The following is a 14,947-nucleotide window of genomic DNA, read 5'->3' on the forward strand; positions in this document are numbered from 1 at the left end:
CATTTAAAGATTTTTCGGTATTTTCATGACTATGAAAATTGTACATTCACACTGAAGGCATCAAAACTATGAATTAACACATGTGGAATTATATACTTAACAAAAAAGTGTGAAACAACTGAAAATATGTCTTATATTCTAGGTTCTTCAAAGTAGCCACCTTTTGCTTTGATGACTGCTTTGCACACTCTTGGCATTCTCTTGATGAGTTTCAAGAGGTAGTCACCGGAAATGATTTTCACTTCACAGGTGTGCCCTGTAAGGTTTAATAAGTGGGATTTCTTGCCTTATAAATGGGGTTAGGACCATCAGTTGTGTTGTGCAGAAGTCTGGTGGATACACAGCTGATAGTCCTACTGAGTAGACTGTTAGAATTTGCATTATGGCAAGAAAAAAGCAGCTAAGTAAAGAAAAACGAGTGGCCATCATTACTTTAAGAAATGAAGGTCAGTCAGTCCGAAAAATTGGGCAAACTTTGAAAGTGTCCCCAAGTGCAGTTGCAAAAGCCATCAAGCGCTACAAAGAAACTGGCTCACATGAGGACCGCCCCAGGAAAGGAAGACCAAGAGTCACCTCTACTTCTGAGGATAAGTTTATCCGAGTCACCAGCCTCAGAAATCGAGGGTTAACAGCAGCTCAGATTAGAGACCAGGTCAATGACACAAAGAGTTCTAGCAGCAGACACAACTCTTCAACAACTGTTAAGAGGAGACTTTGTGCAGCATGCCTTCATGGTAAAATAGCTGCTAGGAAACCACTGCTAAGGACAGGCAACAAGCAGAAGAGACTTGTTTGGGCTTAAGAACACAAGGAATGGACATTAGACCAGTGGAAATCTGTGCTTTGGTCTGATGAGTCCAAATTTGAGATCTTTGGTTCCAACCACCGGTGTCTTTGTGCAACGCAGAAAAGGTGAACGGATGGACTCAACATGCCTGGTTCCCACCGTGAAGCATGGAGGAGGAGGTGTGATGGTGTGGGGGTGCTTTGCTGGTGACACTGTTGGGGATTTATTCAAAATTGAAGGCATACTGAACCAGCATGGCTACCACAGCATCTTGCAGCAGCATGCTATTCCATCCGGTTTGCGTTTAGTTGGACCATCATTTATTTTTCAAGAGGACAATGACCCCAAACACACCTCCAGGCTGTGTAAGGGCTATTTGACCAAGAAGGAGAGTGATGGGGTGCTACGCCAGATGACCTGGCCTCCACAGTCACCAGACCTGAACCCAATCAAGATGGTTTGGGGTGAGCTGGACGCAGAGTGAAGGCAAAAGGGTCAACAAGTGCTAAGCATCTCTGGGAACTCCTTCAAGATTGTTGGAAGACCATTTCCGGTGACTACCTCTTGAAGTTCATCAAGAGAATGCCAAGAGTGTGCACAGCAGTCATCAAAGCAAAAGATGGCTACTTTGAAGAACCTAGAATATAAGACATATTTTCAGTTGTTTCACACTTTTTTGTTAAGTATATAATTCCACATGTGTTAATTCATAGTTTTGATGCCTTCAGTGTGAATGTACAATTTTCATAGTCATGAAAATACAGAAAAATCTTTAAATGAGAAGGTGTGTCCAAACTTTTGGTCTGTACTGTATATATACACACACACACAGTATATTGTGAAAGTATTTGGCCTCCTTGAAGTTTTCTACCTTTTGCCACATTTCTGGCTTCAAACATAAAGATATAAAATTCTAATTTTTTGGGGGAAGAATCAACAACAAGTGGGACACAATCGTGAAGTGGAACGAAATTTATTGGATATTTTAAACTTTTTAACAAATTCAAAACCGAAAAGTGGGGCATGCAATATTATTCGGCCCCCTTGAGTTAATACTTTGTAGAGCCACAGTTGCTGTGATTACAGCTGCAAGTCGTTTGGGGTATGTCTCTATCAGTTTTGCACATCGAGAAGCTGAAATTTTTGCCCATTCTTCCTTGCAAAACAGCTCGAGCTCATTGAGGTTGGATTGGATGGAGGGCGTTTGTGAACAGCAGTTTTCAGCTTTTTCCACAGATTCTCGATTGGATTCAGGTCTGGACTTTGACTTGCCCATTCTAACACCTGGATACGTTTATTTTTGAACCATTCCATTGTAGATTTTGCTTTATGTTTGGGATCATTGTCTTGTTGGAAGATAAATCTCCGTCCCAGTCTCAGGTCTTTTGCAGACTCCAACAGGTTTTCTTCCAGAATGGTCCTGTATTTGACTCCGCCCATCTTCCCATCAATTTTAACCATCTTCCCTGTCCCTGCTGAAGAAAAGCAGGCCCAAACCATGATGCTGCCACCACCATGTTTGACAGTTGGGATGGTGTTTTGAGGGTGATAAGCTGTGTTGCTTTTATGCCAAATATATCGTTTTGCATTGTGGCCAAAAAGTTAGATTTTGGTTTCATCTTATACCACATGTTTGGAGTGTCTCCCAGGTGGCTTGTGGCAAACTTCAAACGAGATTTTTTATGGATATCTTTGAAAAATGGCTTTCTTCTTGCCACTCTTCCATAAAGGCCAGATTATTGCAGTGTACGACTGATTGTTGTCCTATGGACAGACTCTCTCACCTCAGCTGTAGATCTCTGCAGTTCATCCAGAGTGATCATGGGCCTTTTCGCTGCATCTCTGATCAGTCTTCTCCTTGTTTGAGATGAAAGCTTAGAGGGACAGCCGGGTCTTGGTAGATTTGCAGTGGTCTGATACTCCTTCCATTTCAATATGATCGCTTGCACAGTGCTCCTTGAGATGTTTAAAACTTGGGAAATCTTTTTGTATTCAAATCAGGCTGTAAACTTCGCCACAACAGTATCTCGGACCTGCCTGGTGTGTTCCTTGGTCTTCATGATGCTCTCTGCACTTGAAACAAAACCCTGAGACTATCACAGAGCAGGTGCATTTATAAGGAGACTTGATTACACACAGGTGGATTCTATTTATCATTACCAGTCATTTAGGACAACATTGGATCATTCAGAGATCCGCACTGAACTTCTGGAGTGAGTTTGCTGCACTGAAAGTAAAGGGGCCGAATAATATCGCATGCCCCACTTTTCAGTTTTGAATTTGTTAAAAAAGTTTAAAATATCCAATAAATTTCGTTCCACTTCACAATTGGGTCCCACTTGTTGTTGACTCTTCCCCAAAAAATTAGAATTTTATATCTTTATGTTTGAAGCCAGAAATGTGGCAAAAGGTAGAAAAGCTCAAGGGGTCAAATGCCTTCACAAGGCAATATATATATGTATATATAAACAGTACAGACCAAAAGTTTGAACACACCTTCTCATTTAAAGATTTTTCTGTCTTTTCATGACTATGAAAATTGCACATTCACACTGAAGGCATCAAAACTATGAATTAACACATGTGGAATTATATACTTAACAAAAAAGTGTGAAACAACTGAAAATATGTCTTATATTCTAGGTTCTTCAAAGTAGCCACCTTTTGCTTTGATGACTGCTTTGCACACTCTTGGCATTCTCTTGATGAGCTTCAAGAGGTAGTCACCGGAAATGGTCTTCCAACAATCTTGAAGGAGTTCCCAGAGATGCTTAGCACTTGTTGGCCCTTTTTCCTTCACTCTGCGGTCCAGCTCACCCCAAACCATCTCGATTGGGTTCAGGTCTGGTGACTGTGGAGGCCAGGTCATCTGGCGTAGCACCCCATCACTCTCTTTCTTGGTCAAATAGCCCTTACACAGCCTGGAGGTGTGTTTGGGGTCATTGTCCTGTTGAAAAATAAATGATGGTCCAACTAAACGCAAACCGGATGAAATAGCATGCTGCTGCAAGATGCTGTGGTAGCCATGCTGGTTCAGTATGCCTTCAATTTTGAATAAATCCCCAACAGTGTCACCTGCAAAGCACCCCCACACCATCACACCTCCTCCTTCATGCTTCACGGTGGAAACCAGGCATGTAGAGTCTATCCGTTCACGTTTTCTGCGTCGCACAAAGACACGGTGGTTGGAACAAAAGATCTCAAATTTGGACTCATCAGACCAAAGCATAGATTTGCACTGGTCTAATGTTCATTCCTTGTGTTATTTAGCCCAATCAAGTCTCTTCTGCTTGTTGCCTGTCCTTAGCAGTGGTTTCCTAGCAGCTATTTTACCATGAAAGCCTGCTGCACAAAGTCTCCTCTTAACAGTTGTTGTAGAGATGTGTCTGCTGCTAGAACTCTGTGTGGCATTGACCTGGTCTCTAATCTGAGCTGCTGTTAACCTGCGATTTCTGAGGCTGGTGACTCGGATAAACATATCCTCAGAAGCAGAGGTGACTCTTGGTCTTCCTTTCCTGGGGCGGTCCTCATGTGAGCCAGTTTCTTTGTAAAGCTTAATGGTTTTTGCAACTGCACTTGGGGACACATTCAAAGTTTTCCCAATTTTTCGCACTGACTGACCTTCATTTCTTAAAGTAATGATGGCCACTCGTTTTTCTTTACTGAGCTGCTTTTTTCTTGCCATAATACAAATTCTAACAGTCTATTCAGTAGGACTATCAGCTGTGTATCCACCAGACTTCTGCACAACACAACTGATGGTCCCAACCCCATTTATAAGGCAAGAAATCCCACTTATTAAACCTGACAGGGCACACTTGTGAAGTGAAAACCATTTCCGGTCACTACCTCTTGAAGTACATCAAGAGAATGCCATGAGTGTGCAAAGCAGTCGTCAAAGCAAAAGGTGGCTACTTTGAAGAACCTAGAATATAAGACATACAGTTATATGAAAAAGTTTGGGCACCCCTATTAATCTTAAGCTTAATGTTTTATAAAAATTGGTGTTTTTGCAACAGCTATTTCAGTTTGATATACAGTTATATGAAAAAGTTTGGGCACCCCTATTAATCTTAAGCTTAATGTTTTATAAAAATTGGTGTTTTGCAACAGCTATTTCAGTTTGATATATGTAATAACTGTTGGACACAGTAATGTTTCTGCCTTGAAATGAGGTTTATTGTACTAACAGAAAATGTGCAATCTGCATTCAATCAAAATTTGACAGGTGCATAAGTATGGGCACCCTTATCATTTTCTTATTTTAAATACTCCTACCTACTTTTTACTGATTTACTAAAGCACTTTTTTTGGTTTTGTAACCTCATTGAGCTTTGAACTTCATAGCCAGGTGTATGCAATCATGAGAAAAGCTACTTAAAGTGGCCACTTGCAAGTTGTTCTCCTGTTTGAATCTCCTCTGAAGAGTGGCATCATGGGCTCCTCAAAACAACTGTCAAATGATCTGAAAACAAAGATTATTCAACATAGTTGTTCAGGGGAAGGATACAAAAAGCTGTCTCAGAGATTTAACCTGTCAGTTTCCACTGTGAGGAACATAGTAAGGAAATGGAAGAACACAGGGACAGTTCTTGTTAAGGCCAGAAGTGGCAGGCCAAGAAAAACATCAGAAAGGCAGAGAAGAAGAATGGTGAGATCAGTCAAGGACAATCCTCAGACCACCTCCAGAGAGCTGCAGCATCAAATTGCTGCAGACTGTGTCACTGTGCATCGGTCAACTATACAACGCACTTTGCACAAGGAGAAGCTGTATGGGAGAGTGATGCGAAAGAAGCCGTTTCTGCAAGCACGCCACAAACAGAGTCGGCTGAGGTATGCAAAAGCACATTTGGAGAAGCCAATTTCTTTTTGGAAGAAGGTCCTGTGGACTGATGAAACCAAGATTGAGTTGTTTGGTCATACAAAAAGGCGTTATGCATGGCGGCAAAAAAACACAGCATGAATGCCTGAGTAGATTTGGAGTGGTGTTTTGGATCATTGTCTTGCTGAAAGATCCATCCCCTGCGTAACTTCAACTTTATCACTGATTCTTGAACATTATTGTCAAGAATCTTCTGATACTGAGTGGAATCCATGCGTCCCTCAACTTTAACAAGATTCCCGGTGCCAGCATTGGCCACACAGCCCCAAAGCATGATGGAACCTCCACCAAATTTTACTGTGGGTAGCAAGTGTTTTTCTTGGAATGCTGTGTTTTTTTGCCGCCATGCATAACGCCTTTTTGTATATCCCCTGAGTTAACCCACCAGCATATGACATGCTGGCAGAAAGTCCACTGGTTTCAGTTCACACAGGCTAGCAACCTGTGCAACACATACCTCCCCTCATATACCATACCAGTGACTCTGTCACATATTCCCCCCCTCTGCCCAAAGCCGGGGGTTTGGGCACCTTCCGATATCAGACAGGGAATCCTAGAGAGGGCATCAGCGTTCCCGTGTAACTTCCCAGGCCTATGCTCTACGTGATAGTTGAAGTCCTGAAGAGCTAGGAATCATCTAGTTACCCTGGCATTTTTACCCCTCTTTTCCCTCAACCATCTCAACGGGGCATGGTCTGACACCAACTTAAACTTCTGGACTAGTAGGTAGTATCTTAGTGTATCTACGGCCCACTTTATGGCTAGACACTCTTTTTCTATTATTGCGCAGTTTTTCTCGCAGGACGAAAGCTTCCGGCTCAGATAGAGAATAGGATGTTCTTCTCCATTTATCTCTTGAGAGAGTACGGCTCCTAGACCAACCTCTGAAGCGTCTGTCTGGACCACAAACTCTTTCTTGAAGTCTGGTGCAACCAGGACCAGCTGTTTACACAGTGCTGACTTCAACAGTTGAAACGCAGTCTCTGTTTCCTCCGTCCACTTCACCATGGTTGTTCTGGTGCCTTTTAGGAGATCCGTCATTGGGGTGGCCATCATGGCAAAATTTGGGATAAACCGCCGGTAATATCCCACCATTCCCAAGAATGCTCTCACTTGCTTCTTGGAGAGCGGTTTCGGCCAGGTCTGGATTGCCTCCACTTTATTAACTTGCAGCTTTATTTCGCCTCTCCCGACGACATAGCCCAAGTACTTGGCCTCCTCTTTTCCAACGGCGCATTTTTTTGGATTTATTGTAAATCCCGCCTTCCTTAGAGCATCCAGAATGACCTGTAGTTTAGGTAGATGACTTTCCCAGTCTGGGCTAAAGACTACAACGTCGTCAAGGTAGGCTGCGGCATACTTCTTATGTGGGGCTAGGATCCGATCCATAGCCCTCTGGAAGGTGGCTGGGTCCCCTGTAGTCCGAACGGCATCCGAGTGTATTGGAAGCACCCATCAGGTGTTGAGAAAGCCGTCTTCTCCTTGGCCGTCTAGGACATGGGGATCAGCCAGTAGCCCTTCGTCAGGTCCAGAGTGGTGATGTACCTCGCCGGTCCAAGCCTCTCGATGAGTTCATCGACGCGGGGCATCGGGTATGCGTTGCACTTGAACACCTCATTCAGCCGGCAGTAATCATTACAAAACCTCCACTCTCCGTTGGGTTTTGGCAAGAGGACGATGGGGCTCGACCATCCACTCTTTGGCTCCTCTATCACACTGAGGTCTAACATCCTCTTCACCTCGGCCGAGATCACCTCCCGGCGTGTTTCAGGAATCCTGTATGGCTTCAGGTTCACCCTTATATGCGGCTCTGTTAGCACATCATGTTCTACCACCTGGGTATGCCCCGACAACTCTGAGAACAGGTCCCGATTCTGCTGGAGCAGTTCTCGACACTGTTGCTTCTGGGCTGGCGAAAGGGTCTCCGCTATCGTGACATCTTCCACCTGGCCTTCGGGAGTGGCTCCCAGGCAAGTTTACATGGTACACCTGGTGTGGCTTTCTTCGGCCAGGCTGGTGGACTCTGTAGTTCACTTCGCCGAGCTTCTCCACTACATCATATGGGCCTTGCCACTTGGGCAGAAACTTACTTTCAACGGTGGGAATAAGAACCAGGACGCGATCCCCAGGTTGGAACTGTCTCAGCTTTGCCGACCGGTTATACGCCCTTGCCTGGGCTTCCTGTGCCTGGAGGAGATGTTCCTTCAAGATGGGCATCACCTTCGCCATTCTCTCCTGTAACTGGGTGACATGTTCGATGATGCTCCAGTGGGGCGTGAACTCGGCCTCCCAGGTTTCCTTGGCGATGTCTAGGAGACCTCTTGGATGCAGTCCATACAGGAGCTCAAATGGAGAGAAGCCAGTGGAGGCTTGAGGAACTTCTCTGACAGAGAAAAGCAGAAATGGGAGCAGGTAGTCCCAGTCTCGCCCATCCTTTTCAACGACCTTACTCAGCATCATCTTTAAGGTCTTATTGAAGCGTTCCACTAAGGCGTCCGTCTGCAGATGATAAACTGAGGACCGAATCTGGGCAATCTGAAGGACTCTGCATAGCTCCTTCATCACCTTGCTCATGAAGGGGGCTCCTTGGTCTGTCAAAATCTCTTTTGGCAGACCTGTCCGAGCAAAAATATGAACTAGCTCTCGGGCCATACTTTTACTGGATGAGTTCCTTAGGGGTACCGCTTCAGAGTACCGGGTCGCATAGTCCATGACCACCAGGATGTATTGGTGGCCCTGGGCCAATTTAACTAAGGGACCCACAAGGTCCATGGCAATTCTCTCACAGGAAACCTCTATGACAGGTAGTGGAACTAAGGGACTACGGAAGTGGGAGGTGGGCGCGGTTATCTGGCAGGTGGGGCAGGACCTATAATAGTTTAAGATTTCCCGATAACATCCTGGCCAATAAAACCTCCTTATAATTCTCTCCTGGGTTTTCTCAACCCCTAGGTGTCCCCCCAGAATATGTGAGTGTGCCATGTTTAATATCCTCGGACGGTATGAACCTGGAACTAACAGCTGTTCCACTACCTCTTCACTTTTTAGTTTGGTCACCCGGTATAATAGCTCCCCCTGAACTGCAAAGTGTGGGTACCTGGTGTCCGCCCCCGGCTCTTGAGCAACACCATTACAAACAGTAACATTATCTCACGCCCCTTTCAAGGTCAAGTCCCGAACCTGAGCTGACCCAAAGTTCTCTCCAGGCACCTCTATTTCAGGGAGGTCGACCACCTCAGACACAGTCTCATCCTCGTCGCCGACAAGGACACATAGTGGGAACTCATCCACTTCCGATGTCGATCGGGGTATTTCTCTAGGGTCCTGGCTTTTTTCACGGGACTTGGTCTGGATCCCTTCCCCCACAAGTCCCAGAACAAGGGAAAATCGCGTCCCAAAATGACAGGATGTATCAGGTCCCTGACCACCCCAACCTCGTGGGGCTGGGCGCCACACTCTGTTCCGACTATCACTCTGGCCACCGGGTAGTTCTTCGCGTCCCCATGTATGCAGCGGATGCCCACAGATTTGGTAGGGATCAGCTGGTGGGGAAGGGTGGCACTGATTAAGGTTACCAGACTCCCAGAGTCCAACAGCCCCAGGACAATCACACCGTTAACAGATACGGCACACGCCTGTGGGTCCTCGCTGGGTTGACAGTCCACACTGCAGGCTGGGTAAGCATAATATGAACATCATCTGCCTAGGCTGCAGTCCATTGGCTCAGAAGACACATGACACTGGGCGGCTACGTGTCCCGGATTGCGACACTGCCAACAGATCACATCCTTAACAGTCCTTGCGGCACCTTCAGTGGAAGTGGGACGCCCCCCAGTTGTGGCTCTGAACCCCTTCCGTGGTGAACCCACCCCCTTTTGGGCACTCCAGTAGGGGGAGGTGATTATGTTGGGTTTCCCAAGGGATTTTTAAACCACTTGGTACCTCTCTACCAGGCCAACAAGGTCGTCCGCATGCTGAGGGTAGCCCTGGGCAACCCAGGTCTGCACCGGCCTGGGTAGGGAATGGATGAACCTGTCCATCACCACACGCTCAACCATCTGGGCAGGAGTGGAAGACTCTGGCTGCAGCCACTTCTGGACTAGATGTAACAAGTCGAACATCTGTGAGCGTGGAGGTTTGTCGCCAGCATACGCCCAGTGGTGGACACTTTGCTCTCTGACACACATTGTCACTCCTGAGCGTGCCAATATCTCATTTTTTAATTTGGCATACTCCTTTGCGTCTTGTAAAGTCAGATCGTAATAGGCCTTCTGCGGCTCCCCGGTCAGATATGGCGCCAGAACCTCCGCCCACTGCTCCTGAGGTAATCTTTCCCGTTACGCCACCCTTTCAAAAACAGTCAGGAACGCCTCGTCATCCCCCGGGGTCATCTTCTGTAAGGTTCTCCTTACCGTTTTCCTGACGTGTGCGTCCTCACCTGGATCTGGGGGTGGAGCGGATGTCCTGCCACAGATCTCCCCTGCTAGGAGCTCCATCTGTCATTGCTGCTGCTGGATTTGTTGTATCAGGAGTTTATTTGTCTCCTGCTGCTGCTCCCGTTGCTCTCTGTGGGTCTGCAAGTGCAGTTGATGCATGCTCTGCTGGCTTTGGACCAGGTTCTTAATGAGCTCCTCCATGCTGCCGGACTTCTCTGGCTGGCTGGCGGCCTTTACCCAGGAAATCCACTGGTCTCTGTGGCAGGCACACGTGTTCCTGGAATCTTGCACGCACTCTCGCACCAACTGTGGAAGGACGACTTGCATGGCCACTTCCGGAAGTAGACTCAGGAACCCGGGTTTTCTTTGCAGGCTTTATTAACAGCATAAAGCTCTGCACTCCAGCAAAATAAATACAGCCTTACTTGGCTAAACAACAAAACACAAGATAAACTATAGCACAGGCCATATAGGTGTGCGCGGGTCGCACACACAAGTTATATCCAGCCTTCAGCTCCCTCCTGAGGTATGGCTGTCCAGTCTGGAGACCTTGCCTCTCCAAACACAACTCAAAGAAAAAAAAACAGGACAGAACATTTAAATGATGCTCAGCCACACCCTGAGGTAGAGGTATGGGAAATGACGTCCCTCCCATCACTATGTCATTCCCCTAAAACCACGCCCTTTAAGTGAGTTAACCAACCAGCATATAACATGCTGGCAGAAAGTCCACTGGTTTCAGTTCACACAGGCTAGCAACCTGTGCGACACATACCCCCCCTCATCTACCATACCAGTGACTCTGTCACAATATGTATATATGTATATACAGTACAGACCAAAAGTTTGGACACACCTTCTCATTTAAAGATTTTTCTGTATTTTCATGACTTTGAAAATTGTACATTCACACTGAAGGCATCAAAACTATGAATTAACACATGTGGAATTATATACTTAACAAAAAAAGTGTGAAACAACTGAAAATATGTCTTATATTCTAGGTTCTTCAAAGTAGCCACCTTTTGCTTTGATGACTGCTTTGCACACTCTTGGCATCCTCTTGATGAGCTTCAAGAGGTAGTCACCGGAAATGGTTTTCACTTCACAGGTGTGCCCTATCAGGTTTAATAAGTGGGATTTCTTGCTTTATAAATGGGGTTGGGACCATCAGTTGTGTTGTGCAGAAGTCAGGTGGATACAAAGCTGATAGTCCTACTGAATAGACTGTTAGCTGCTTTTTTCTTGCCTTAATACAAATTCTAACAGTCTATATGCGTAAAAAAAAAATCGCATATTTAACGCAGTGTTTTTCCTGCCAACATTCTGGTTTTTACTCTAAATACTTTAAGTATGCACCCTTAGGCTCGGGTCACACAACAGCATTTTCTCTCATCCGAGCGAATCGGGCCGATTATGCTGATCACAGTCTGATCAAAGTGTGATCATAGTGTGGAGACGTAGGAAAAAAAAAGTCTCCACTCTGTCGCTCATCTGAGTGCAGTCCAATATTTTCCACGGACTCATTGACTTGCATGGCCGAGTGCGTTCTGCTAATCATTATTATATTATAATTGGATCCAACTAGGGCATGCTGGGATTTTTTTTTCTCGGATGTTTTGTCGGATCGCGCTGAGACCAAAAATACGGCCCTTATTCATATAGGTATTGTATAACGGTATTATTTGGACAATAAATGGTAGTTTTGTCTGAGCACTGAAATGCAGCATTGTGAGGTCAGTATATGGTAGAATATTGAATATAAATCTCTTGAAATAATCAGAAAAAAAATAAATCTAAAAGCAGTGAGCAGAGTGGGCCCTACTTCGCTTGCTATTTGTTATAAAACCGGCCGTGTGCCACGGGCAACATTTCTGTTCGAGATTACCACGTATTTACACACATAAAAATGTATTAATGGTTACAGTCATGTAGCTTGCTGACTTGAAAGAAAATAGAAAAGCGTTTTATTATTTGATTAAGTGGATATAAAGCTAAACTGCTGAAGACGGGAGGTCTATTTTCTCCCAGTGGAAAGTGATATCCTGTCCTTGGCTCCAGCCTAAGTGCAGCTCTCCGGAGCGATGCCGCAGCCAAACCAATGTGGGAATGGTGCATGGGTTACGATCCGACGCTGATAACTACCAGGGATCTGATTGCTACATCAGAGATGTCCTAATGTTCTATTACTAAGCCACGGACCACAAGATGTCCCAATAATGAAGCTGCTGCTCCAGGGCCTGTGTGGCACACACTTAGTAAGTGAACCTGGTGGTGTTGATTTAACAACTGGAAATAGATTCCTTTTTTTAGCAACTGGCAATTGACTGGACGTCAACTGACATATTTTATATCATACCCAGAAATATAAAACATATGTACACGGTTTGCATCCCACGGATGAGTTGGAAAACAATTTTTTTTTTCTTTCCACTTCCATTAAGTTTTGCCCGGTGCTATGTTTTTAAATCAATAAATGTAATGATTCTCATATCTTTCACCTTCCCCTTCATTATTTTTTTCCTAGCACATAAAAAGCAGATGTTGCTGCTCATTAAAATAAAAAATAAAAAAATATATATATATATATATAGCAAAAAGGTCTGAAATCATAGACTGGAAATATCGTAGTTTGTTAATGTTCTTACTGTGAAATTTGTTTTAAAGAGCTGTCGAGCAGCTGCATATCAAGTTGCTGGAGCAGCAGAAAGATTTTCATCTTGATTTCTGCCTCTTGATCCTCTTTCTGTCGCATTTTGTCCAAGAGGCGCAGCATAGAGGTGTGTTCTCCTTCCATGGTAGCGAAGCCTGCGCCGAGGATTCTTGATATGGGGTCTCTGTTTGCTGAAAATACAAAGCAACAAATGAACTGGGATGGGGAATTTTTTTCCCCAATGTGGAGCTTGGTGTTTTGCCACATGTTTTTTTTTTGCCTTCCTCTGGATCAACATGTTAGGCTATGGGTTGAACTAGATGGACTTAGTCTTCCTTCAACCTTAAAAAACTATGCTAATGATGAATCTCTTACCATAGTATTACTGAGGTGGGCAGATGTAAGGGTGCGCTAACCTGGCGGCTGAAAGTCCAGTCCGTACAGTAAGTGGGGTTGTTTCTGCAGCATGTGCATTCATTTGACGTAACATATACATATAAATATATAAATATCTAAATATATATATATATATATATATATAATTATACAAAACAGTCACAGAAATCAAGATAATAAATCCCGTACATGTGGACTTACTCTGAGGGGGAGGCCAAATGGAGCAAGAGCGGTGCAGCTGAAAAGAATTGCTTGTAAAATAATCATTTGATTTTGCAGATGAACAACTAAGATTTAGTTCTCACAGTGAGTCTTTGACGCTGCGTATTTTCACTGTGCAAAAAACGCAGCATTTTACACTTCCAGCAAAGTGGACGGATTTATAGAAATTTCCTATACAGTAGTGTTCAAAATAATAGCAGTCCAATATGACTAACTAGATTAATCACTGTTTTTGGTATAAATTATATTACCACATGTCAAACAATTTACCAGTTGATGCTGTAGATTTTAAGAAAACCAACAGACTCAGCATTCATGATCTGCAGGTTTTTGAGTCTGTGTATTTGAATAATTAATTGAAAGGGGGCGTGTTCAAAATAATAGCAGCGTGGGGTTCAATTAGTGAGGTCAATCATTCTGTGAAGAAACAGGAGTGAATCTCGTGGCCCTTATTTAAGGGTGAAGCCAGCACATGTTGTACATGCATTTCTCCTTGAAAGCCTGAGAAATATGGGTCGTTCGAGATATTGTTCAGAAGAACAGTGTACTTTGATTAAAAAGTTGATTGGAGAGGGTAAACTTATAAAGAAGTGCAGACAATGATAGGCTGTTCAGCTAAAATGATCTCCAATGCTTTAAAATGTTTTAAAATGGAAAGCAAAATCAGAGAGACGTTGAAGAAAACGGAAGACTACCATTCAAATGGATCAAAGAATAGCCAGAGTGGCAAAGGCTCAGCCAATGATCAGCTCCAGGATGATCAAAGACAGTCTCCAGTTACCTATGAGTACTGTGACAGTTAGAAGATGCCTGTGTGAAGCTAATGTCTTAGCAAGAAGTCCCCGCAAAGTCCCACTGTTAAAAAAAAAGACATGTACTGAGGCAAATGCAATTTACCAAAGAACACATCAACGGGCCTAAAGAGAAATGGAGAAACATTTTGTGGACTGATGAAAGTAAAATTGTTCTTTTTGGGTCCATGGGCTGCAGACAGTTCGTCAGACGACCCCCAAACTCTGCATTCAAGCCACAGTACACTCTGAAGACAGTGAAGCATGGTGGTGCAAGCATCATGATATGGGCATATTTCTCTTACTATGGTGCCGGACCTATATACCATACCAGGAATCATGGACCAGTTTTCATATATTAAAATACTTGAAGAGGTCATGTTGCCTTACGCTGAAGAGGATATGCCCTTGAAATGGGTGTGTCAAGAAGACAACGACCCTAAACACACCAGTAAACGAGAAAAATCTTGGTTCCAGTCAAACAAAATTGAGGTTATGGAGTGGCCAGCCCAATCCCGGACCTTAATCCGAAAGAACACTTGTAGGGTGACATAAAAAATGCTGTTTCTGAGGCAAAGCCAACAAATGCCAAAAAATTGTGGGATGTAGTCAAAGAATCCTGGGCTGGAATAACAGTTGACAGGTAGCAGGATTTGGTTGACTCTATGCAACATAGATGTGAAGCAGTTCTAAAAAACTGTGGGTATACAACTAAATATTAACTTAGTGATGCACAGGAATGCTAAATTTTGAACACACTGCTATTATTTTGAATACTAC

At 44.2% G+C, this 14,947-nt stretch overlaps 1 protein-coding gene across 1 annotated transcript in view; it reads right to left on the bottom strand.

The window, feature by feature from the left end:
* The window catches only part of ODAD2 (outer dynein arm docking complex subunit 2), a 195,767-nt gene that overhangs the window by 168,273 nt on the left and 12,547 nt on the right, over positions 1 to 14,947 (bottom strand). The window contains exon 4 of the mRNA XM_073677585.1: positions 12,754 to 12,949. Within this exon, the coding sequence (XP_073533686.1) occupies positions 12,754 to 12,949 (196 nt within the window). The remainder of the gene's footprint in view (positions 1 to 12,753; positions 12,950 to 14,947) is intronic.

Source organism: Phyllobates terribilis, unplaced genomic scaffold, assembly GCF_046119375.1.
Source record: "Phyllobates terribilis strain yellow unplaced genomic scaffold, ASM4611937v1 Scaffold_4__5_contigs__length_816908805, whole genome shotgun sequence".
Classification (NCBI taxonomy): domain Eukaryota; kingdom Metazoa; phylum Chordata; class Amphibia; order Anura; family Dendrobatidae; genus Phyllobates; species Phyllobates terribilis.